The sequence below is a fragment of the Hippocampus bargibanti genome, linkage group LG11 (assembly GCF_051943395.1).
Source record: "Hippocampus bargibanti isolate YZ-2025 linkage group LG11, ASM5194339v1, whole genome shotgun sequence".
NCBI lineage: Eukaryota > Metazoa > Chordata > Actinopteri > Syngnathiformes > Syngnathidae > Hippocampus > Hippocampus bargibanti.
In genome coordinates, this window is record NC_142744.1 from 12,342,892 (window position 1) to 12,364,460 (window position 21,569).

The following is a 21,569-nucleotide window of genomic DNA, read 5'->3' on the forward strand; positions in this document are numbered from 1 at the left end:
AAAAAATATCGATATAACCGGGACTATCGATATATCCGACCCTGTTTGCATGTAATTTTCTCCGTGCGTGCATAGAAATAGTATCGATATAACCGGTCTCGTTATATCGATATATCCAATATCAATATAACGAGACTTTACTGTATATAGTAAGCTGTTTTAAGACCAAAAAAACCCCACCATATATAGTAAGCTGTTTTGTACTGAAAAAAACACCATGTATATTCAGGCGTTTTTAGCCTGAAAAAGATGACCGTGTATGGTAAGGGATTTTTAGCTGGAAAAAAAAAACGACCATGTATATAGTAAGGCATTTTGTGCTGGAAGAAAAAAACAACCACGCAAGTCGTTTTTAGCCGGAAAAAAAAACAACCATGTTTTTAGTGAGGCGTTTTTAGTCCCAAAAAAACCCGACCATTTATCGTAAGGCATTTTTAGCTGAAAAAAAACCTGTAGTAAGGCGTTTTTGACCCTAAAAAACCATGTATACTGAGGCGTTTTTAGTCCCAAAAAAAGGTTCATGTATAGGAAGCTGTTTTTAGCTTAAAAAAAAAAACAACAACCATGTATAGTAAGGCATTTTTAGCCCGAAAAAACCACGATGTATATAGTAAGGTGCTTTTAGCCGGGAAAAAAAAACTACTGTCGTTTATGGTATGAAGTATTAATCATGGTTCAGTTGTGTCATCAGTGCCATTAATAACGTTGGATTTGGAAGACAATGGGAGAAAAAAAATGACTCATCACTTTTTTTAATTTCACATGAAAATATCATGCTCGGTAGTCAAGTGGTTAGCATGCCGGCTTCATAGTGCAGAGGTCGCCGGTTCGCGTCCTGCTCTGGCCTCCCTGTGTGGAGTTTGCATGTTCTCCCTGCGTGGATTTTCTCCGGGTCCTCCGGTTTCCTCCCACATTCCAAAAACACGCATGGCAGGCAGATTGAACACTCCAAATTGTCCCTCGGGGGGAGTGTGAGAGTGACTTTTGTTTGTCTTTGTGTGCCCTGCGATTGGCTGGCAACCAATTCAGGGTGTCCCCCACCTCGTGCCCGAAGACAGCTGGGATAGGCTCCGGCACCCCCCGCGACCCTACTGAGGAATAAGCGGTACGGAAAATGGATGGATGGATGAAAATATCATTGATCGCTTCTGTATTTGAATTTACACAAAAGAAAGTAACCGTTTGAACGTAAAAATACATTTCAAACGTGTGAATCAAACAATGGCATGACAAAAACAAATTTCAATGTGTTTTGTTTGAAGAGGTCACTGAAGAATATCACTGAAAAGCTTGCGTTTCTTCGACTGGCCAGTTTGAATCTCCTTCCATTGGGCTCGTCTGGTGATGAAGTGGGAAAGAGCAAATTTGGCCCAGATGTGGCGAGCAAACTGATCTGACCTCAGCTGCCTTTCACTTGGCACTGAGAATGGAGGAGAGAAGTTCATGAACATACTGAATGGACATGGAAAGGACCATATAAAATATGGTATTAACGTTATTACCAAGCTCCTGTGCAATGTTTTGCCTCTGACTGATCGATGCGCTGCTCCATATTGCCTCCAGTACTCGGCTGCCCAGCTTGGAGCATGCCATTCCAACATACTGACCCTGCGTGGAAGGAAATATATATATTCGGTATGAAGGCTTCCTCTTTAACGTGTTGATGGCGAAATTAAAAGGAAAACACATAAATAACGCAATGGTGAATCATTGTGTGTTACACCGAGACAAGTCTTTGATATTCATTGACAAAAATTCCAAGGTGAAAAATAAATCTATTTCCAACGGAACTCTGGCGCCATCTTCTGTGACGCTACACCTCAGTCTCGATCCGTCAAAATGACCCAGAAGACCTGCTTTAATCGATTGCAAACATTTATGCTTTTCTCAGAACTTTTCGAATCATATTCATAACGGGATGTTTAACAAGAAAGCATATTCTCCGAATGTGAAGCCATTGTTTTGATTCACAAGCAATGCGAGACGTCTTGGCGTGACGTCACGAACTGGGGGCGGGACTTTCTGAAAATGCCCAATTCGCAGCTCAATTTTTTGCAGATTTTCGACACTAAGTCATTTTTATTGACTAAAAATATCAGCCTGCATGTTTTGGGTACTTTAGATGCTATAAAACGTTTTTCTGATGTCAGTTAGGAAACAAAAAAGTGATGTCGGTTGTCCTTTAAAGCGCTATATAAACAAATATTGCATTGTATTTTTAAGTACATTGTATTTTGGTCCATCGCCTTCATTTCAAGCAGATAATTCCAGACTCATATAACTTAGGAATGAACGCTTTTTGAAAGAAGAGAGTCTAAGGTTTCTTACACTGCATTGAATGTTTATGTAGTTCTAAAACTCCATTATTTTGTGGGTCCTGGAATTCAAGTGACAATGACAAAAACCCTGGCACTGGAGTGTACGCATTTAATGCACGTCTGGCAACGAAGGAGTTAAAATATTTAACCCCTTAACAAGTCCACAGCTCGCATTCACAGAAACGAAATGGACAAAGCGGTCGTACCTCCAGCCTCTTGAGGATCTTGCCTCTTCCCTTGTCGCTGGATGTGCTAATGAGAGCCTGAAGAACGTGGCTGCCAGCGGGGTGAGACGCCAGCGTAAAGAGGTCCGCTGAGGTCAGTTCGCGCAGACTGCTGAGGAGGATGGAGCGCTCCTTGAACCTGGCGAGCGCCTGCACCAGCCGGGAGCCGTGGTAACAGATGGACGACAGCGGGACCTAGACGACACGAGCCGTGTCAGGACATTTGTTTAACGTGAAAATGCCCGAGGCATCGAAATGGCTCCGTTCATTTTAAAGCCTCCACGGGTGAATCGACCGCTCACATGGTATAAAAAAAAAAAAAAGACGTCCTGTTGAAATATTTACAGAGCATCAAAATGTCTGTGTAAGCTCTCAGTCGTACAGGAGTGGTCCATCGATGAGGTTTCTTCAGCCGTCATCTGTAGAAATGTGACTTACATTTGTACAGATGACGGCTGAAGAAACCTTCTCATCGAGAGCATCAAAATGTAAAACAAAATTGTCGCATAAACGATGCGCAAATATTTAAAATCAAAAATACGCAGGCCAGCGATCCCCAACCTCCGGGCCGCGGACCGGTACCAGTCTGTGGGTTGTTTGGCTACCAGGCCGCAGTGAAAGAATACATAACATTGATTACTTCCGTTGTATGCATTTCAGACTAATTTTCATTTATTCATTTTGGAATATGAAATATTTTATTGTGAAAAATGACCCGATTGTCTGTCTTCACGATGTCGTTATTAACGCAGGTCAAGGTGCGCTTCTCGGTCACGTGATAGGTGACTCTTAAAATGAAACCCAGAAGCTGCATATGGCGAGCTGTGTTTTTCATGCACTTTGTATTTGCTGCATAACTTATTTTGAAGGTACGTTTATATGTTACCACAGCGAATCGAACAAACGTGTTGCGGCCAGTGAGGTTTTCATGCAGGTCATATCATATTATTTTGTTGTATTTATCTGTCACATATTAACTCATTCCCGAATTGATTCGGGAATTGAAGTGTGACGTGAACTGCCATTCCCAAATTTGTTCGGGTTTTTTTTTTCATGCTTGGGTCCCGATAAAGCGCTGGTCAGACCTCTGGCCATGTTTTTTTTTTTTTTTTCCCCCCCCCCTTACCTTTTGTCCATGTTAGCGCTTTGTTACAGCTTCAGCTGCGATATAAATCAATATGTCTTGTATTTTGTATAGCCGCCCCCGTTTCAAACTCAGATACCTCCAGACCAATGTTCCCTCTAATTTTTCTCCCTGAGCACACTGAGGACAACATCAGATGTGTACTAGTAATGCGTCGCGACCGAGCCGGATCTCTGAAGTGAACAAAGAGAGCCGGTTCCTAACAAGGAGCTGGAAATGGGAGCCGACTTTTTTTGTCCTCTATTCCCCGCCCCCAGTCTTCGGTTAAAGTCGCACCTGATTGGTCGATATCCGTGGCAGAGGAAGGAGGGGAGAATTACAGACACGCGCAGCAGTGAGGAGAAGGAGGGGGAGGTGGGTTAGGGTAGACAGGTGGACAAATGTTATCACATGATGTTATTATTCAATTACTGTATTATCTTTTTTACTAGTTGGTATGATAGCAGTATTAATATGAAAAGCAAATTAGTGACAGCTGATCATCAGACCAGAGAAACTACAGGGAGAGTGAAAGTTCATGGATGCTCTCTGTGTACATATAAATAAAAATATTTGATATAGTGTATTTTTTACATGAGTAATTTGTTTTTCACATAACTTTACATGATTTTTGGTAGTTAATTTAAGCACCAAAAACAAACAAACATACAAACTGAGGAGTCATTTGGGAGCCAAAAGAGCCAGATCTTTTTAGTGAGCCAAGCCAAAAGAACCGGCTCTCTAAAAAGAGCCGGAATTCCCATCACTAATGTGTACACTGTGGCCACACACCAGTTTCACGCCAGTATCACCGCGCGTATGGGCTGGGCACATTCGCGCCGTTCTGCTCCGATTGGCTGCGTAGCGTACGTGAACTGTACGGCATTATTGGCTGGACACCTATCACTCATTGAGCTACATTGCAAAATGTGCGCTGCATAGATGTTCTTGTGCGCTGAGTATGTGCAAGCAGTGCGCGATTGCGCACATCTTAGAGGGAACATTGCTCCAGACCCATATACCTTAGGAATTAACTCCTGATGAAAAAAGACAGTTTAAGGTCTCTAACGCTGAATTGAATGTTTATGTAGTCCTAAAACTCAATATTGTGTGGGTCCTGAAATGGAAGTAAAAATGACAAAAACCCTGGCACTGGAGTCAACAAATAATTGCACATTTTCTGGCAGTGAATGAGTTAAATGCAGATCCCTGCAAATATCTGACATAGAACCGGTCCTTGGGGTAAAAAAGAGAGTGCTGACATTGGGCAGGTTCTATCCAGGTGACCTGAAAGTAAAAAGCGGGACTTCGACAGCTCACCTCGGGCAGCACGTCGCCTTCTGCTGTGTCAGAGCGGTAGTACACATCATAGGTCAGGATGGACATGAAGAGGGGAAGGCAGCGGACGTGCCGGGAAACGGGCTCTGCGCAGTGAAATGCCTGAGAGAACACCCAAAAATGACTTTGATCACGTAAGCGAAATCACCTATCACATCCAATAAGGTTTGGTTGACAAAACAACACCTGGACGTACATTGAGTAGACACTGCATCAACTGCCCTTGGCGCTCTTTGCTTTCCGCGCAGCTTTCCGCCAGTTGCACAATCACACCGATGTGACCTGCAGCCAAGATGGCCTCCAGGCCTTCGACAAACTCGTCGAATAACCTCGGGAACTTCAAAGAGAGAGAAAAAAAGTTTCAGTCACCCTTCCCCGTCCACCTAATTGCTATTTTCATTTTCAGGGTACCATTTTGCATTTGGCCGAGGCTGCCGTCAGCTTCTGGATGGGGAAGTTGGCGATGGGATGGAGAGCGAGGTCGACCAGGTGACCCTTGAGGTGATGTTTGTAAAATTCTCGAAGAAGAGATTTGGGCGAGAGTTGAATAATGGTCTCGAGAAGGTGACTCGAGGTCTGGTCCTTCAGAAAAACCAGAAGGGGACTGAAAATTGGTGCAAAACAAAACAAAAGGAGACATTTTTTCCTCTCCCCTTTCTGTTGTGAACGTAGAAAGATGAAACTCTAAGGCGGACCTCACTCCCGGAGCAGCGGGGCAACTTGTCAAGAATTCCATGATGAGCTTGATGAGCCGTTTGCAAAGTTTGGGCCGTTTCCGGTGACACACGGTCAACATGGTCTGGAAGACGGTGCTGGAAACCGCGTCAGTGGTGCTTACTAGCGAGACAAAACACACACACACACACACACACACACACACACACACACACACACACGCACAAAAAGACATTTTAAAATCTTCAAACATGAACGTTTGTATCTCCAATAAAAATATTTGAATGTAGCGGTTTAGTTTATCCCCTACATGAGTGTTTCCTTCATGAGCCTTTTTACAGCATCATTGCCATTAACTCATTCACCGCCAGACAATGTGCAAAAATGTGTCCACTCCAGTGCCAGGGTTTTGTCATTATCACTGGGATTCCAGGACACACAGAATATTGAGTTTCAGGACTACATAAACATTCAATTCAGCGTTAGAAACCATAGACTCTTTTTTTTGATCAGGAAAAAAATAGAGTTAATTCCAAAGTTATATGGGTCTGGAGTTATTTGAGCTTGAAACCTTAGACCAGGGGTGTCAAAGTCATTCTTTGCCGCGGGCCACATTGTAGTTAGGGTTTCCTCTCGAGGGCCGTTATGAATTTGGGGAAGCCATTAAAATGTTTAATCGCCTCCACATATTACATATAGAGTGCACAACCAATTGAGAAATAACCAGTTTTCAAATCTGAAGTCAAAAATAATGACTGTTATTGTGGTTTACATGGGACAATTTCAAATTTTGGTTTGGACTTTTTAGCAAGCATCATGGAATTTCTCAGGTTTGATTTGCCTTCGCGGGCCGAACAAAATGATGCGGCGGGCCAGATTTGCCCCCCAGGCCTTGACTTTGACACCTGTGCCTTTAACTCCCTTCTTTCATAAGAAATAAAGAGTTAATTCCTAAGTTATATGGGTCTAGAGTTATCTGAGCTTAAAATTAGTGTAGCTGTCCAAAATGAAATGCAATACATACATCTTAGTTTATATAGGGCTTTAACAAAAGCTGAAGCTGGAACAAAGCGCTGACATGGAAAAAAAGGGAAATGTTGTCATATGGTGGAAAAAACATTGCCAGATGTCTCGCCAGCGCTTTATCGGCACTAAAACAAAACCCGAACAAATTCAGGAATAAATTCGGGAATGGCAGTGAATGACTTAATATTTCCCCAATATTACATCTTTTCACCCACATGAAGCCGTCATACAAACACACAAGCTCATCTCTCCACTGGTACGTTCATGACGCCGAGTCAGCAAATAAAAAGTCTAAACAATGTGGGTCGCGAGATGCTATGCAACCTGCTCAAAAACACTTAGCCTGAGACTGTAAAGTGACCTTGAGAGTTTTGAAAGGTGCTTAGAAACCAAATGAATTAGTTTTATTTTTATTCTTCTTATTATTATTTTTCTTCTTCTTCTTCTTCTTATATTATTATTATTATTATTATTATTATTATTATTATTATTATTATTATTATTATTATTATTAAGGATCTAAAAGCACACAGTTCCTTTCTCAAGAGATGCTATATTCTAGACTTACATTTCACATTGTCCATCAAAGTCTCTGTGAGATGTTTTAGTTCATACCAACAGGATGTGGGAATCTCAAAGTCAGTCAGATGAGGAGCAGCATTGCGGACTTTTTCACCTTGCGGCGAAAAAAACAAAACAATGAATGCCAAATAGGATATCATGTACAAAATGTGCATAGAACAGCGCATGTGTGTGTGTTTACCTGGACGTGAATTAGTGCGAGGAGGTCCAACACAGCCCGCCAGCACGTGCAAAAGTGTGCGGACGACATGCGAGCCATGGATGTCTCTGATGAACTCTGCGCTGTTGTCCCTCACGACTTGACTTAATGACAACAGCTGGACCTCCAGAGCCTCTTCACTTTCATCCTCATCTTCCTTTGCTGTGAATATTCAACACATACAAAAACAACATGACTGGAACACAAATTCTGAGTTTGGGAAGCAAAGTTATAAAACATACCAGTCAACTTGGACATCTGCCTGATGGCGCTCTCGACTACATGGCCGCCGCATCGGTCACAGGAGATGGTTTTAAAATCGGACCCCGATTCTCCACCCAGCTCGGCCATGACTTTTGCCACCTGATCGGGACTTGACAGTGGGAGCAGGCGCTGCAGCGTGATGCTTCCAGTAAAATCCATTGCCACCAGGCTTGCTTTTCCTTTGACTTCACTGAGAACATTTTCGACAAATATATCTACGCAAAAGACGGGAACATGTCAAACAGTTAATCCTTGGCATGATCCGAGGGCATTTAAAGGACAACCGAGTTGTGTCCATAATTTGTAAAATCACTTCAAATGACCTCTACTGGGCGTATTTTACAAAGATTCCGCCGCATATAGCTATACTTTACGTTTTAAGACTCGCGCTGAATATTCAAGAAGTCTTGTTTTTGAGTTGGTGACGATACCCACTGTGACGTCACGGTAGGTATCATCACTGACTGAGAATGCGACGCACAACGCATTTTGCGGTACTTTGTTTGGTCTGAAAACTTCGTGTTGATCCGTGTTGATGGCAAAATTAGAAGGAAAACACATAAATAACGCAGTGGTGAATCGTTGTGTGTTGCACCAAGACTACTATTTGATACTAGTTGACACAAATTCCCAGCAGACAAATCAGCCCATTTGCAACGGAGCTTGGGCGCCATCTTGTGCATTTTCTGGGAGCTACATTGGAGTCCAGATGCCTCAAAATGATACGGAAGGACTTCTTTAATCGATTGCAAACATTTATGCTTTCCTCTTCAGAACTATTTGAATCATATTCATAACTGGATGAGTAACAAGAATCTGAACTCCGTGAGCCCATTGTTTTGTTTCTTGAGCAAGGCAGGACGACCTGGCGTGATGTCAAGAAGTGGGGACGGGACTTTCTGAAAATACCCAGTTTCCAGCTGATTTGTGGCAGTTTTTGAACACTTTAAGTCATTTTTATTGGTGTTTTGCATTTGACTAAAAATATCAGCCTTGTGTGTTTTGGGTATTTTAGATGCTATAAAACGCTTTTCTGATGTCAGTTAAAAAACAAAAAAGTGACGTCGGTTGTCCTTTAATGCTTTATACAAAACCTACAGTAAAATTATGCCGTTCCTATGACAAGGGCGTTGGAGATTTATTTAGTACACACAGTAAATATATTTACATTCTTATTATTTAAGTTGTTGTTGTTAGTGCTGAGCAGTGTCGAACTGCACTGAAATATAATCGCTGCTGCATGCTAATGACAGTGGAGAAAAATCTTACTAGATTATAAAATCTAAAATTATCCCGACATGAGATGGCCTGAATTGAGTTCTGCATCCAAATACACCACCAACGTTTAAAATTGCTTCAAACTCACCTCTATCCTCAGCATCTTCAAAGTTCTCCCCCAATCGCTCCCCAACTCGCCGGAAATAACCAACACTCAGCGCGTCGAGCCGATTTTCGACAGCACCTCTTTGGGCCTCTAACTCGTCTCCACCTTTTTTCCTCTTGGTCTCTCCCCCATAGTCTCCTTTCAGGCTTCTCTTTTTATTCCCTCCTTTTAGGGGCTTTTTCCGGTCTGCCTTTTCCAACATTCTCTGAATGAATACAAAATGCCTATTTGATAATAAAAACAACAAAGTTGGTTTTTTTTTTCAACTTTTAAAGTGATTGGGCCGTAATCCGTTTGGTATTTCGCTGCTCGGCCGACCTTATTGACAAAGTGAGTTCACAGTGCCGATCGTAGCTGCTAGCTATGTGAACGTGTATAACATACTGCAAGAAATTCCAGCACGCCAAAATAGATATAAACGAAAACGCTCTAAATTGGTTGCGTAACGCATGTTAAAATGCAATTTGGCATGCATAGCAAAATCCAAAACACATTATGACAAAACCAAGTACTCACGTGCAGTGCAGGAATTCAGCAATCCTACTTCCGGGTATACGCCAGAAATTTTCTTCTACGATTTATCAATTACAATCTTGTAAACTTCCGCCACCTACAGGATCCGCACGTCGCGTAAATGGCGTTGACAACGGCATTCGTTTTCCAGTTTGGTTTGATTTTATGAAAAGTTATTTGCTCATAGAAAACAGTCCCCATGACATTCATAAAATAAAGACAAAACCAGTGACGTGCAGTCAGGGAAGGAAGGTCACCTGTCATCATGGAAATATCAAATGAAAAAATAAATTAAACAGTTATATTTTTTCAGTGATTTGTACTTTAAAGTTCTTTTCCATTTAACTTCACCGTTTTTGGAAATTTTCTTCTTTCAAAATCGCTGAATTCACATTTACCGTTCAAATACTAAGAAGAGACGAGCGGTGAGGCAGCAGCCGGCTTAGCCTCACCATGGATTGCGCAATGACCATGCTAACTGTGCTGGCTTGCTCTGCAGTGAGACCGCACTGCTGTCCCTCTGCATATCGCTATTAAAGTGTTCAAACACGTTTAGTATATGAACTACATTTCTAGTTTAGCTAGTGTATATTTTTTATATTATTCCTTGTGTGTTCTACATACTTGGCAATAAAGATGATTCTGATTCTGATGTAGAGTCACTTTACATTATACTGTACTACAGTTTTTATTTTATTTTTATCACAACTGTGTGCATAGGTGAGGCACACAGTTCTCCTGCCTCATGACAGGGCGCGCTGGTGATTACAGAGATTCTTCTTGTGCCTCCTCGGCTGCTGAATAATAGAATTAGTGAGAGCAAGCTACAGTAAACAGTTAGCAAGTTAAGTGCAACCATCCAGTCATTTTTTTTCGTGTTGCTTGGCCTTGTTTTCAGAATGGAGGATTACATATCTAAATTGAAAGGATAGACTTTTAAAACGGAAGATCAGGAAGGCTTCTACAAAGAAGGTATCGATGCCTTTCTTCAGAAGGAGCGTCACATGGACTTCATTTATAAGTAAAGGTAACACGATAATAATGTTTTTTAATTCTTTTTTTTATATGCTACTGTTTATAGAGGAGAATGCTGACTGTTGCCAGTCAAATGGTGAATAAGCTACTCTGTAGAGCTCATGTTTGTAAATCTGACTGTGATGACGTCAGTGCCTCACCAGCGATGAACCTCACCGCACCTCACTGGACAAAACACAACACTGGACATTGTTTTTGTTTTTATTCAAATGTGAACCTTTGTCATGTATAGTTGATGTGTAAAACATTGTTTTGTCGCATTAAAAAGAGCATTAAAGAAGTCGAACAAAACACAATTTCAAAATTCTTTTTTATTTTATTTGTTGCTTCAGTGCAAGGGAACGTTCACAAATTTAAACTGTAAAAAGAAAAGGGAATTCAACCATGATCTGTAAGAAATTGTGAATGTGACAATTTCCCCCCTGCTAAATGGTACAAAATGCAGATGTAAACTTTCTGTTCCATCTTCTCCTCATCTGCATCTATTAACAAAGCAAACATTGAATTAGTGACACGGAATATCAAATTGGTCAACAAGACTTTTCAGAGAAAGTAATACGGCTCACATAAACACTCACAAGTCACTTCTATACACTACCAATCCATGAAATGTTTTGGACATTGTGACTTTAATGCAATATTCAGAGCGAATTAGAGACCCTTTCACTAAAGTGACCAGAAAAAAAAAAATCATCCTTTAAATTCTTTTTGCCATTACAGGAATATATACAGGTACTGTGACTTGCAACATGTAATAGTACACGTGTGTACAGGTGGGATATATATATATATATATATATATATATATATATATATATATATATATATATATATATATATATATATATATATATATATATATATATTTCAACCATATATATATATATATATATATATATATATAAAATCCAGCAGACATTTAAACAGCTTCTTCCCCCAAGCCATTAACTCGTTGAACTCTTTGAACTCTTTCAACAGTAGCCAAAATGGAACTGTATAGTGCCACTTAGCAGTTTTTTGACGACGATACTAGTGCAGCGTGTTCTACCGGAAACAAATGCCTTGTGTGTTCTACATACTTGGCAATAAAGATGATTCTGATTCTGATAAGCAATCAACGACCATCAAAAAGGTAACTTTATTTATATATTTTATTTATATAACTTTATTTTAAATTTTATTTTACAGCACAGTTTATTTCTTTAATTACAGTCCTCATGTAATGTGCCTCTCTTTGTGACTTTATGATACAATGCAGTGTATTTCTTTCATTACAATACAATAGCGCATTTATTACACATAGAATAAGGCATGTTGTGTGTAGTTTTAAGGCTTAATAAGTTAAAAACAATATTTTATGGAAACCAGGGAACGGATTAGTCCCATTTTAATGGTTTCCTATGGGATTTTTTTTTTTAGATACACACTTTTCGCCTTACACACTCTGTCTGGGAACCAATTAAGTTCGTAAGTAGATGTCTCACTGTGTGTGTATATATATATATATATATATATATATATATATATATATATATATATATATATATATATATATATATATATATATATATATATAGAGAGAGAGAGAGAGAGAGAGAGAGAGAGAGAGAGAGAGAGAGAGAGAGAGAGAGAGAGAGAGAGAGAGAGAGAGAGAGAGAGGATAAATTCATTGTATGTTTCATAGTGAATACGCACAAAATTTGGGGGACCTTTGGGACCACTGGTACTCAGTAAATTATGTAAATACATATGACACATACTCACCTACCATCATGGGTATACTGCCAATCAGAGCAATCTGTTCAACCAATGAAGTTCATGACGACGAGATGCAAGACAGTGTGTGCAAACAAAAAGTCAGCAAAGGCTCTCTCTGGTGAGATGGACAAGAAGTCTCCTTTGTTCTGTGGGTTGATCTGGATGCGCAGACACACTGAAGAGACATGACATTTGCACGATTAGCATTCTTGAGTACTGTTTTTTTTCTTTGCAGCAAAAGCAGATTAACCGAAAACAGACAGTTGTTTGTGTACTTAATTGGCACGCCCAACGCCTCTGCATAAAGTAATTTAGCAGGTTAGCTGACCACGCTATTCAAAGCCGTGAAAATGACCACTTCCCAACTTGTTCAATGAAAAGTAATTTCAGCACACAGTACAACATTCTTTTACCTGCGTGAACCATGATTGCGTCCCAACACTATGCTAGCGAATTAGGTCGCAAATTAGCAATCCACATCGTTAGTTACAAAATAAAACATGAAACACTGAGAAACTATTAAATTGCAGTTTACCTCCGAGAATGAAAGAGCCTACACACGAGATGAAGCCAGAGAGAAAGCTGTTGAAGGGGAACGTTCCGACGAGCAGACAGTAAAGGAACTGCAGCGCTCCGGTCAGCATGATATACAACAAATACGAGTCCACCACTTTCAATTTGTTGGGCGTCGTAGCAGCGTATTCTTCAAGAAACCGAGAAATTACTGACAAAACTGACGCCGACATTGTTGCGTTTGGTCAATGGTGGTCAATTATTTGGTCAAGTGCGGGATTCAATGGAGGAATAGGAGCCGTGGGAACTCGACGTGTCCGTAAAATATGGAAGTGGTTATCGTGTAACAAAAAATGTCATCCGGCCGCAACATTGTCGGAACAAAAAAGGGAGCGAACATGAATGTGTTGACAAAACGTTGATATGTCACTCTGATGAAATTTTATTCAAGCCATATATGATAAATTTCAGAAATCCTAAATCGGGAGATTTTCGTATTTGCGACTCTGTGGCGCGTGTTAAAATAATCGGAGTGTTACAAAAGTCATAAGTAAATAAAACACACAAATAATTTGAGTTTATTTATACATTCGATTGGAAACAAACAAGTTTTCTTTTGTTTCACCTTACAAATGAACTGTCTTTGTTGTGTCAATAGTTGCTTTAAAGTGAGTATTATGGTCAAAAACCACCGACAATAATCGTGAGATTTAACATGTCTGTCAAGCTTATTTGAAACATTGGCCGTCTTCCTAGTCAACAAAAAAATAATTTCGTATGGCTTTACCGTATATTGAAATACTTCCATAGCGATCATGATCACACGCGAGTTGTTCAAGTTTAATTACAAGGCGTGGTGATTTTGAGAACTGCGTCATGACGGTGAGGAATGCTTCCGCCGACTCGAGTTGGTTTTCAAAACGTGACGTTCGAGTGAATGTTCCTCTGATTTGTCGATCTTTGTATTAAATCAGTTGACCCAAGAACGCCCAAGTGACTAAACATATGATTCGGCGGCAAGCAGCTCACGGCGAGACGATTGACAGGAAGACAGGAGCAAAACAAATAACTAAGAGTACCCTGACATTCGATTGCATGTAGTCAACAGGATACTTCTATAAATGGATCCAACTCCCTCAACTCCAGCACCGGCAGCATTGCAAAACGACTGCGAAACAGGGTATGGTTGAAGTTATTTCATCGCCCCTGCGGCATTGGTTTGAGAGCGTGACACATTTAAGATTCAAATTTGATTAATTCTTTGAGATATGGATGTGATTTCACTCCCTGGTGCTTTCTATTAAACTTGTGACTGTTTTTTACCTGTCTACGATACCTGTCCATGTTAAGCGCTTTGTTGCAGCTTCAGCGCAATACAGTATACTGTAAATAGGTACACTATTGTATTGCTATTGTAATCTGTACAAGACTTGACGCTGTCATTTTATGAAATCGTAAAGGTGGGTATTGTTTGCCAATTAATCATAGAGGCGGAAAGTACACGCCGAAACATGTAAGGTAATTGAACACCTAAAAACGCCACTGTCTGTAAGAAAATAATCTGTTGTAAATTGTATACATGAGATAATAATGATAGTATGAACTTAAAGGACACCAACGTCTCTGGACAAGTTGTGTCTATAATTTGTAAAATGACTTCAAATGACTTCTATTGGGCGTATTTTAATAAGATTCCACCGCATATAGCTATATTTTACGTTTTAAGACTCACTCTGAATATTCAGGAAGTCTTGTTTTTGAGTTGGTGATGAGTCCGTAAGTAACGTCATGAAAGGACCGCCCCCTGACCGAAAAAAGACACATTGTAGCAGTCCTTCATCAACGTCAATGGATTTTGCTGTACATGTTTGGTCTGAGAACCGTGTTGCACCCAAAAGCCGACAGAAGAGGGCATCCAAGCTCCATATAAGGAATTTATCAGACTGTGGAAGCGGAGGTGGCCACTGGAGGTCGCCATTTTGTGCCTCTTTTTTTTTGGGTGAGACATCTCCCCTCAATGTTGCCGCAAAATGGCACATATAATTCTTTAATCGATTGCAAACATGTATGCTTTCCTCTTCAGACCTATTTGAATCATATTCATAATTGGATGTGTAACAAGAAAGCATATTCTCCGAATCTGAAGCCATCATTTTGATTCACTAGCAATGCAAGACGTCTTGGCGTGACGTCACGAACGGGGGGCGGGACTATCTGAAAATGCCCAATTCACAGCTCAATTTTTTTTGCAGATTTTGGACACTTTAAGTCATTTTTATTGGTGTTTTGCATTGAATAAAAATATCATACTGCATGTTTTGGGTATTTTAGATGCTATAAAACATTTTTCTAATGTCAGTTAAAAAACAAAAAAGTGACGTCGGTTGTCCTTTAACATAACTAATTAACCATAGAGTTTTTGCATTTATTAAAATGTGGAAGTTTTTACATGTCATTAAAAATGTTTATAGTTAAACCGGTTTTTATTGATGCCATTCGGTTTGCAGGGCATGTGCATTAACACAACTAATTATGTGCCATTCCCAAGGCTTGAAGCAAAGTGAAACTTTTTCTTTGCTTTGTTTTTCTTTGTCAGGCCAAGTTCTGTTTGGGGCTGGTGGCCTTCCTGGCGCCCAACATCCATGTCTCTATTAAAGGCTACGGAGAGCAAGATTCTTAGCTGTATGGTAGTAGCGGTACTTCCATCTCTTGAAAGCATAATGTACCTCATCCCCTTACCAAACACACACACACACAAAATGTGATCAGATTTTAAATTACGTGTAAGAAGTAGTTAAAAGAAGCAATCTTAGCCATTTCTGACACCCAGTCAACAGTGCTCTTATTTTTTTCTCCTCGGTCATTCAGAAGGATCATGCTGGGATGGCACACGGGAAACTGGTTTTCACAAGCCCTTTTTTTGGGACAGCATTATCAGCCAAGGAGCTCAGTTTTGGTGGAGAGATGATTTCCCGGAGTGAAATATTTCAAGTTTTTTTCCTTTCATTTTTTTTTCTGTTGCAGGTATTCAAAATAACCTATGGGCCAGATTTGTGACCCTTCCAACCCAAGATCGAATATGGACTCTGACCCTTACCAATAAAATGGTCGCAAAACCCCCTGAGCAAGGTGCTCCTCTCTGATTCTCCTTCTTTACCAACAGGCCGTATTTGTTATGCATCTTATCCCCTTTGCCTTTTCGTTACTAGTGAAAGTCACTGTGAAACTTGAGCTAAATTGATCCAGAAACAGAAGTTTGTTTGTTTCCATTTTCACAGTTAAATTCTTGCTATTGGAATATGGAATATCTGAAAATGATGCCAGATTCATTTGCACCTGTGATGTGATAGATTCCAAATTGCCGCTGGTGATGGTCCATGGCTTTGGAGGAGGGGTTGGCCTATGGGTCCAGAACCTGGACGCGTTGAGCCACACACGGCCCGTTCACGCTTTTGACCTCCTCGGCTTTGGCAGGAGCTCCAGACCTCCTTTCCCTTCCGACGCCGCCAAAGCAGAGGAGCGTTTTGTCAACTCCATCGAGCAGTGGAGACAAGCCATGGGCTTGGAGAAGATGATTCTGTTGGGGCACAGCTTGGGCGGATACCTGGCGACGTCCTATGCCATTCAATACCCTTCAAGGTCACTGGGAAGATTATTCATGGGACACAAAGTTGCTCAGTTTGGAGGGGGTTTAGATGTTCAAAATGACCTAGCAGTAAATGATGCAATAGTTTTCATTCTTATGCTCTCTTCCAGAGTGTCGCATCTCATCCTGGCTGACCCCTGGGGCTTCCCCAAGAGACCCGAGGTCCAAGGTTATCACAACCAAGGTCAGGAGAACAAAGGACAGGTCACAGAATTGGTCAGGATGCCAACTCCGCCCCGCTGGGTGAAAGCCATCGTTTCCGTCGTCTCCCTCTTCAATCCTCTGGCTGTCATCCGAGCCGCGGGCCCCTGGGGTGAGATCTGCGGTTTGTGCGGCAGCCTCCTCTGCGGCACGTCACTCATCCTCTAACTTTCTTCAGGTCCCGGATTGGTCAACCGATTCCGTCCGGATTTCAAAAGAAAATTTGAAGACCTGTTTGATGACGACACGATGACGCAATACATCTACCACTGCAACGCGCAGCCCCCCAGGTATGTCAACGCACAATTTCCACTCACACTTTTTTTGTGTATTTTATTATGACTGCTTTGAATTTTGTGAAGCACTTTGTGGCTTTACCTGTGAAAAGTGCGATATAAATAAACTTACTTACTAACCAATTAACCAACTGACTAAGCACACAACTAACCACATACCCAACAAACTCACCCAACAAACTACCTAACCAACCAACTAACCAAACATAACTAAACAACTAACTAACCGGCAACATACCTATCTACCTGTATATATATATATATATATATATATATATATATATATATATATATATATATATATATATATATATATATATATATATATAGTAAAGTCTCGTTATATCGATATTCTAGGGAGTCCGAAAAATATCGATATAACCGGGACTATCGATATATCCGACCCTGCGCGCATGTAATTTTCTCAGTGCGTGCATAGAAATAGTATCGTAATAAGCGGGACTATCGATATAACCGATATCGATATAACGAGACTTTACTGTATATATATATATATATATATATATATACATATACACACACACACACACACACACACACACACACACACACACACACACACACACACACACACACACACACCACGGTCTGTTTTGACATGATGTATTTTGAAGGACCGTCGTAGCAGAGATAACCGTGTTACATCGGTGTTCCCGCATATGTGGCTTAGTCCAGCTATTCGCCGACAACTTCAAAATTCAAACAAGACAAGTCATACTGCACCACGATGTCAAATCTCCTTACTTTTCCTTCAAATGAATTCCATTTTGTTTTCCTTCTCCGCTTCCAGTGGTGAGGTAGGTTTCCGGGCCATGTGTGAGTCTTTGGGTTGGCCAAAGAGACCGATGCTGGAACGCATCCATTTGTTACCCAGCTCCATGCCGCTCACCATTCTTTACGCAACCCAGTCGTGGGTCGACAGTTCTTCTGGGGACAAAGTGGTTCAGGTTCGGAGCTCCGCTTGCACCAAAGTGCTGGTGAGTGGCGCGGTCTCATTTCCGAAGCAGTTATCAAATTTGCCGCCCTTCGTGAAATTACGCCCACTCTCATATCATTCACTCTTTCAAAACTATTGATTAGGGACACCCATATTGCTTCCCGGTGGCCATCTTGATTTCCTTTTATACAGCAGTAATGTTGAACTCTGTTTTCCTCTGCAGCTGATAAACGATGCCTCTCACCACATGTACGCCGACCAACCGGAGAAGTTCAACAGAGTAGTCGGAAATCTATGCGACTCAGTGAACTGAATCGAGTTTGTTTAGTGGAGTGACGTACATGTGTCCCATGTACCGTCCACATTACGCCACATTCATGAAGGTTTCTTAAAGTGTCATGCATCTTCGGATATTCTTCCATGAGTCGGATTGCGGTTTTGTCCTAATGAAGTTTCATTGATTCCATAAAAGGCATTAGTGTGAATGAAAAAGCTGTTTTTCGTTTACTAGATTTAAGCATATAAGACTTGGGGAGGGCGGGTGTTGATTATTACTGTAATATTTAGCATTTTGTCCAGATCAAATATTCCTTCATATATATTTAATATTTTACTTTACTTTTGCTTCTGTAAAAGTCAGATTTCGCTTGTGTCTGAATTTTGTATTTTGAAAATAAAATGTTTTTTTCTTCTGTGCTGTATGCCAAGATTGTCGATGACAAAAAAATAATTGTGCATAATTCATGGAAAATCCTAATTTGGATTGAGCAATTTTTTGGTAAATCTTCATTTTGGAGAAAGAGCAATTGTGACAAAAGTCTTTTTTGTCACGTCGTAGCAACTTTAGATCATTTAGTCCTCAGAGCAGTCAGTAATTTCTAATTACTATTTGTATTTATTTATTATTATTTTTTTTTACGCGACTCACCTGAAGTTGTGTGATTTCAACTGCACCACTAGATGGGAGCGGTGCTTCTTGGTTAGCAAGCCTCTCTGAATTTAACGACCGGTTTCAAGGAGGGGCTGGAAAAAAACATTTAACGATTGCCGTTTGATCCATACGCAGAAACAATCGCCGTTTTTTAAAAATAAATATTTTACAGATGGAAATATGAGTTTGCCTTATTTTAAAGTACAGTGATACCTCAGTTTACGAACTTAATTGTTTCCCAGAAAGTGTGTAAGGTGAGAAGTTTGTCTGCCAAACATTTATTTCCCATAAACCATTAAAAATAAGAATTATCCGTTCCCAGGTCCCCATAAAACACAATTTCATACTAAATAAGCCTTTAAAACTACACAAAATATACCTTATTTCATGTATAATAAATGTGCTAATGTATTGGAATTAAAGAAATAAACTGTATAATGAAGTCGTTTTATTTACCTTTGTGATGGTAGTTGTCAATGGATGGTAGCAATGGTCGACTTAGCGTAAAGGTAATGGGACAGATGGAAAGGTTTCTTTAGACGTCATCTGTACTTCTTTGAATGGAATTGGACGCTTCTCATCCAACAGGCTTCGCCAGCACACAAAAATTTTGCTGGTAACTCTGGACACACACACACACACACACACACACACACACACACACACACACACACACACACACACACACTATATATATATATATATATATATATATATATATATATATATATATATATATATATATATATATATATGTATCGCTACTGTCCAGAGGTGATTGTTCCAGACCTCTGCGATGATAGGGACCAGGGACCTGCGATGATAGGTCCCTGCTCTAAGGTTGGGGGGAGCAGAGGACTATTTCCTGAGGCTACACTGATTACTTCTGCAGTCCTGACTGATTATGGTGTACGACTGGCCTGATTGCCCCATTTGCTCTGGTATCAGCTCATCAACACAACTAAGCCTATGTGGTAACGATCTGAGAAGTGTGTTGTAAGCACGGTCCAAATTAAACCTCACACCACAATGGCGATTTAGTGAAGGGTTTTGCTGTTTTATCTTCACTAAATCGCCATGGTAGTGTGAGGTTTAAAGGACAACCAACATCATTTTTTTGTTTCCTAACTGACATTAGAAAATCGTTTTATAGCATCTAAAATACCCAAAACACACAGGCTGATAATTTTAGTTAAATGAAAAACACCAATAAAAATGACTTAGTGTCCCAAAACTACTTCAAAATGACCCCGGAAGTGGCGAGTTTCAGATGGTCCTGCCCCCTTGTTCGTGTCGTCACGCCAGGACGTCTTGCCTTACTCTAGAATAAAAAAAAGGCTTCAGATTCGGAGAAGATGCTTTCTTGTCACTCATCCAGTTATGAATATGATTCAAATAGTTCTGAAGAGGAAAGCATTAATGTTTGCAATCGATTAAAGAAGTCCTTCCGTTTCATTTTGAGGCGTCTTGACTGCAATGTAGCGTCCCATAAAATGCACAAGATGGCGCCCAAGCTCCATTGGAAATGGGCTGATTTGTCTGCTGGGAATTTGTGTCAACTAGTATCAAATAGTAGTCTTGGTGCAACAAACAACCATTCACCATCGCATTATTTATGTGTTTTCCTTCTAATTTCGCCATAAACACAGATCAACATGAAGTTTTCAGACCAAACAAAGTACCCAAAATGCATTGTGCGTCGCTTTCTCGGTCAGTGACGATACCTATCGTGACGTCACGGTAGGTATCGTCACCAACTCAAAAACAAGACTTCTTGAATATTCATATTATATGCGGTGGAATCTTTGTAAAATATGCTCAGTAGAAGTCATTTCAAGTGATTTTACAAATTATTGACACAACTTGTCCAGAGATGTCGGTTGACCTTTAATTATGCTCGTGCTTAAAACACACTTCTGAGATCCGTGTGGTTCGGTTCGTTTGCCGAAAACTAGTTTGTATGCAAAGATTATATTCTTGCAAATTTAATGTTCGTAAGGTGAAAAGTTCGTAAGCTAAAGCGTTTGTTAGCCGAGGTCTCACTGTACAGCGGATTGAAGCAGTTTAAACTCAGTGGATTGTCTTCACCATAGATTGCACCATAGATCCGCTTCACCATAGATTGCAAAATGAAATGTCAATACCACAACAGCAATCAAGAGCAACAGTAAAATAACAAAATATTTCCAAACGGTGAAACGAGAGCGACAATGACTTTGTGAGATCAATAAAATAACACTTGAAACTCACCAGCGAGCAAAATCAACAATCCAGAGGAGTCAGTCAATAACCAACGAGCTCCATGTGATGACGAAGCACAGGTGTGCCTGCCGGGGGGGAAACACCCTTCACTCCAGCTGCATGATGGACATGGCAGTAGTGCAAGTTATCATTTTGTTTCTCCCTGAAGTCACTTATGTATTTATGGAATTATGAGCTTACCCCGATGGTGAATGAAAACAAGAACGCCACTCAACCATTTAGTGTCCAGGTGTAGTTTTATCATCATACAATAATAATAATAATAATAATAATAATAATAATAATAATAATAATAATAATAATAATAATAATAAATAGTAAAA

The 21,569-nt window shown here is 40.3% G+C and overlaps 3 protein-coding genes across 8 annotated transcripts; 1 reads left to right on the plus strand and 2 right to left on the minus strand.

Annotated features, from left to right (window-relative positions):
• Window positions 1–281: 281 nt before the first annotated feature.
• On the minus strand, window positions 282–9,683 carry nop9 (NOP9 nucleolar protein). 2 transcript variants are annotated; one of them, XM_089007449.1, is made up of 12 exons: window positions 9,650–9,683; window positions 9,116–9,338; window positions 7,728–7,964; window positions 7,468–7,647; window positions 7,273–7,380; window positions 5,699–5,840; window positions 5,415–5,607; window positions 5,200–5,340; window positions 4,986–5,105; window positions 2,525–2,737; window positions 1,503–1,608; window positions 282–1,420 (listed from the first exon to the last, which is right to left on the minus strand). In XM_089007449.1, the coding sequence occupies exons 2-12, from the start codon at window positions 9,333–9,335 to the stop codon at window positions 1,266–1,268; spliced, it is 1,815 nt and encodes a 604-aa protein (XP_088863575.1). In that variant the 5' UTR covers window positions 9,336–9,338; window positions 9,650–9,683; the 3' UTR covers window positions 282–1,265. The 2 variants fall into 2 exon arrangements, with proteins under 2 accessions (XP_088863575.1, XP_088863574.1); XM_089007448.1 differs by lacking the exon at window positions 9,650–9,683 and having other exon boundaries at window positions 9,116–9,642.
• Window positions 9,684–10,977: 1,294 nt separating this feature from the next.
• On the minus strand, window positions 10,978–13,300 carry dad1 (defender against cell death 1). Of its 2 annotated transcripts, none has more exons than XM_089008307.1 (3): window positions 12,975–13,300; window positions 12,450–12,614; window positions 10,978–11,163 (listed from the first exon to the last, which is right to left on the minus strand). In XM_089008307.1, the coding sequence occupies exons 1-2, from the start codon at window positions 13,183–13,185 to the stop codon at window positions 12,484–12,486; spliced, it is 342 nt and encodes a 113-aa protein (XP_088864433.1). In that variant the 5' UTR covers window positions 13,186–13,300; the 3' UTR covers window positions 10,978–11,163; window positions 12,450–12,483. The 2 variants fall into 2 exon arrangements, with proteins under 2 accessions (XP_088864433.1, XP_088864432.1); XM_089008306.1 differs by having other exon boundaries at window positions 12,446–12,614.
• Window positions 13,301–13,862: 562 nt separating this feature from the next.
• On the plus strand, window positions 13,863–18,747 carry abhd4 (abhydrolase domain containing 4, N-acyl phospholipase B). 4 transcript variants are annotated; one of them, XM_089008110.1, is made up of 8 exons: window positions 13,863–14,132; window positions 15,549–15,634; window positions 15,977–16,081; window positions 16,303–16,591; window positions 16,709–16,911; window positions 16,978–17,089; window positions 17,907–18,093; window positions 18,277–18,747. In XM_089008110.1, exons 1-8 carry the CDS (start codon window positions 14,074–14,076, stop codon window positions 18,364–18,366), a joined length of 1,131 nt encoding a protein of 376 aa, XP_088864236.1. In that variant the 5' UTR covers window positions 13,863–14,073; the 3' UTR covers window positions 18,367–18,747. The 4 variants fall into 4 exon arrangements, with proteins under 4 accessions (XP_088864236.1, XP_088864237.1, XP_088864238.1 ...); XM_089008111.1 differs by lacking the exon at window positions 15,549–15,634 and having other exon boundaries at window positions 13,864–14,132; XM_089008112.1 differs by lacking the exon at window positions 13,863–14,132 and having other exon boundaries at window positions 15,551–15,639.
• Window positions 18,748–21,569: the final 2,822 nt, after the last annotated feature.

Bases quoted from the DNA above. Each gene is read 5' to 3' on its own strand.
- nop9 (XM_089007449.1), bottom strand. From the start codon at position 9,335: ATGTTGGAAAAGGCAGACCGGAAAAAGCCCCTAAAAGGAGGGAATAAA. The intron at 7,965-9,115 runs GTGAGTTTGAAG...TCTTTTGCGTAG, and splicing joins TGAAGATGCTGAGGATAGAG to ATATATTTGTCGAAAATGTT. The intron at 5,341-5,414 runs GTACCCTGAAAA...CTCTCTTTGAAG, and splicing joins CCTCGGCCAAATGCAAAATG to TTCCCGAGGTTATTCGACGA.
- dad1 (XM_089008307.1), bottom strand. From the start codon at position 13,185: ATGTCGGCGTCAGTTTTGTCAGTAATTTCTCGGTTTCTTGAAGAATAC. The intron at 12,615-12,974 runs GTAAACTGCAAT...ATGTCTCTTCAG, and splicing joins AGGCTCTTTCATTCTCGGAG to TGTGTCTGCGCATCCAGATC.
- abhd4 (XM_089008110.1), top strand. From the start codon at position 14,074: ATGGATCCAACTCCCTCAACTCCAGCACCGGCAGCATTGCAAAACGAC. The intron at 14,133-15,548 runs GTATGGTTGAAG...TTTCTTTGTCAG, and splicing joins CAAAACGACTGCGAAACAGG to GCCAAGTTCTGTTTGGGGCT. The intron at 15,635-15,976 runs GTATGGTAGTAG...TTTCTGTTGCAG, and splicing joins GGAGAGCAAGATTCTTAGCT to GTATTCAAAATAACCTATGG.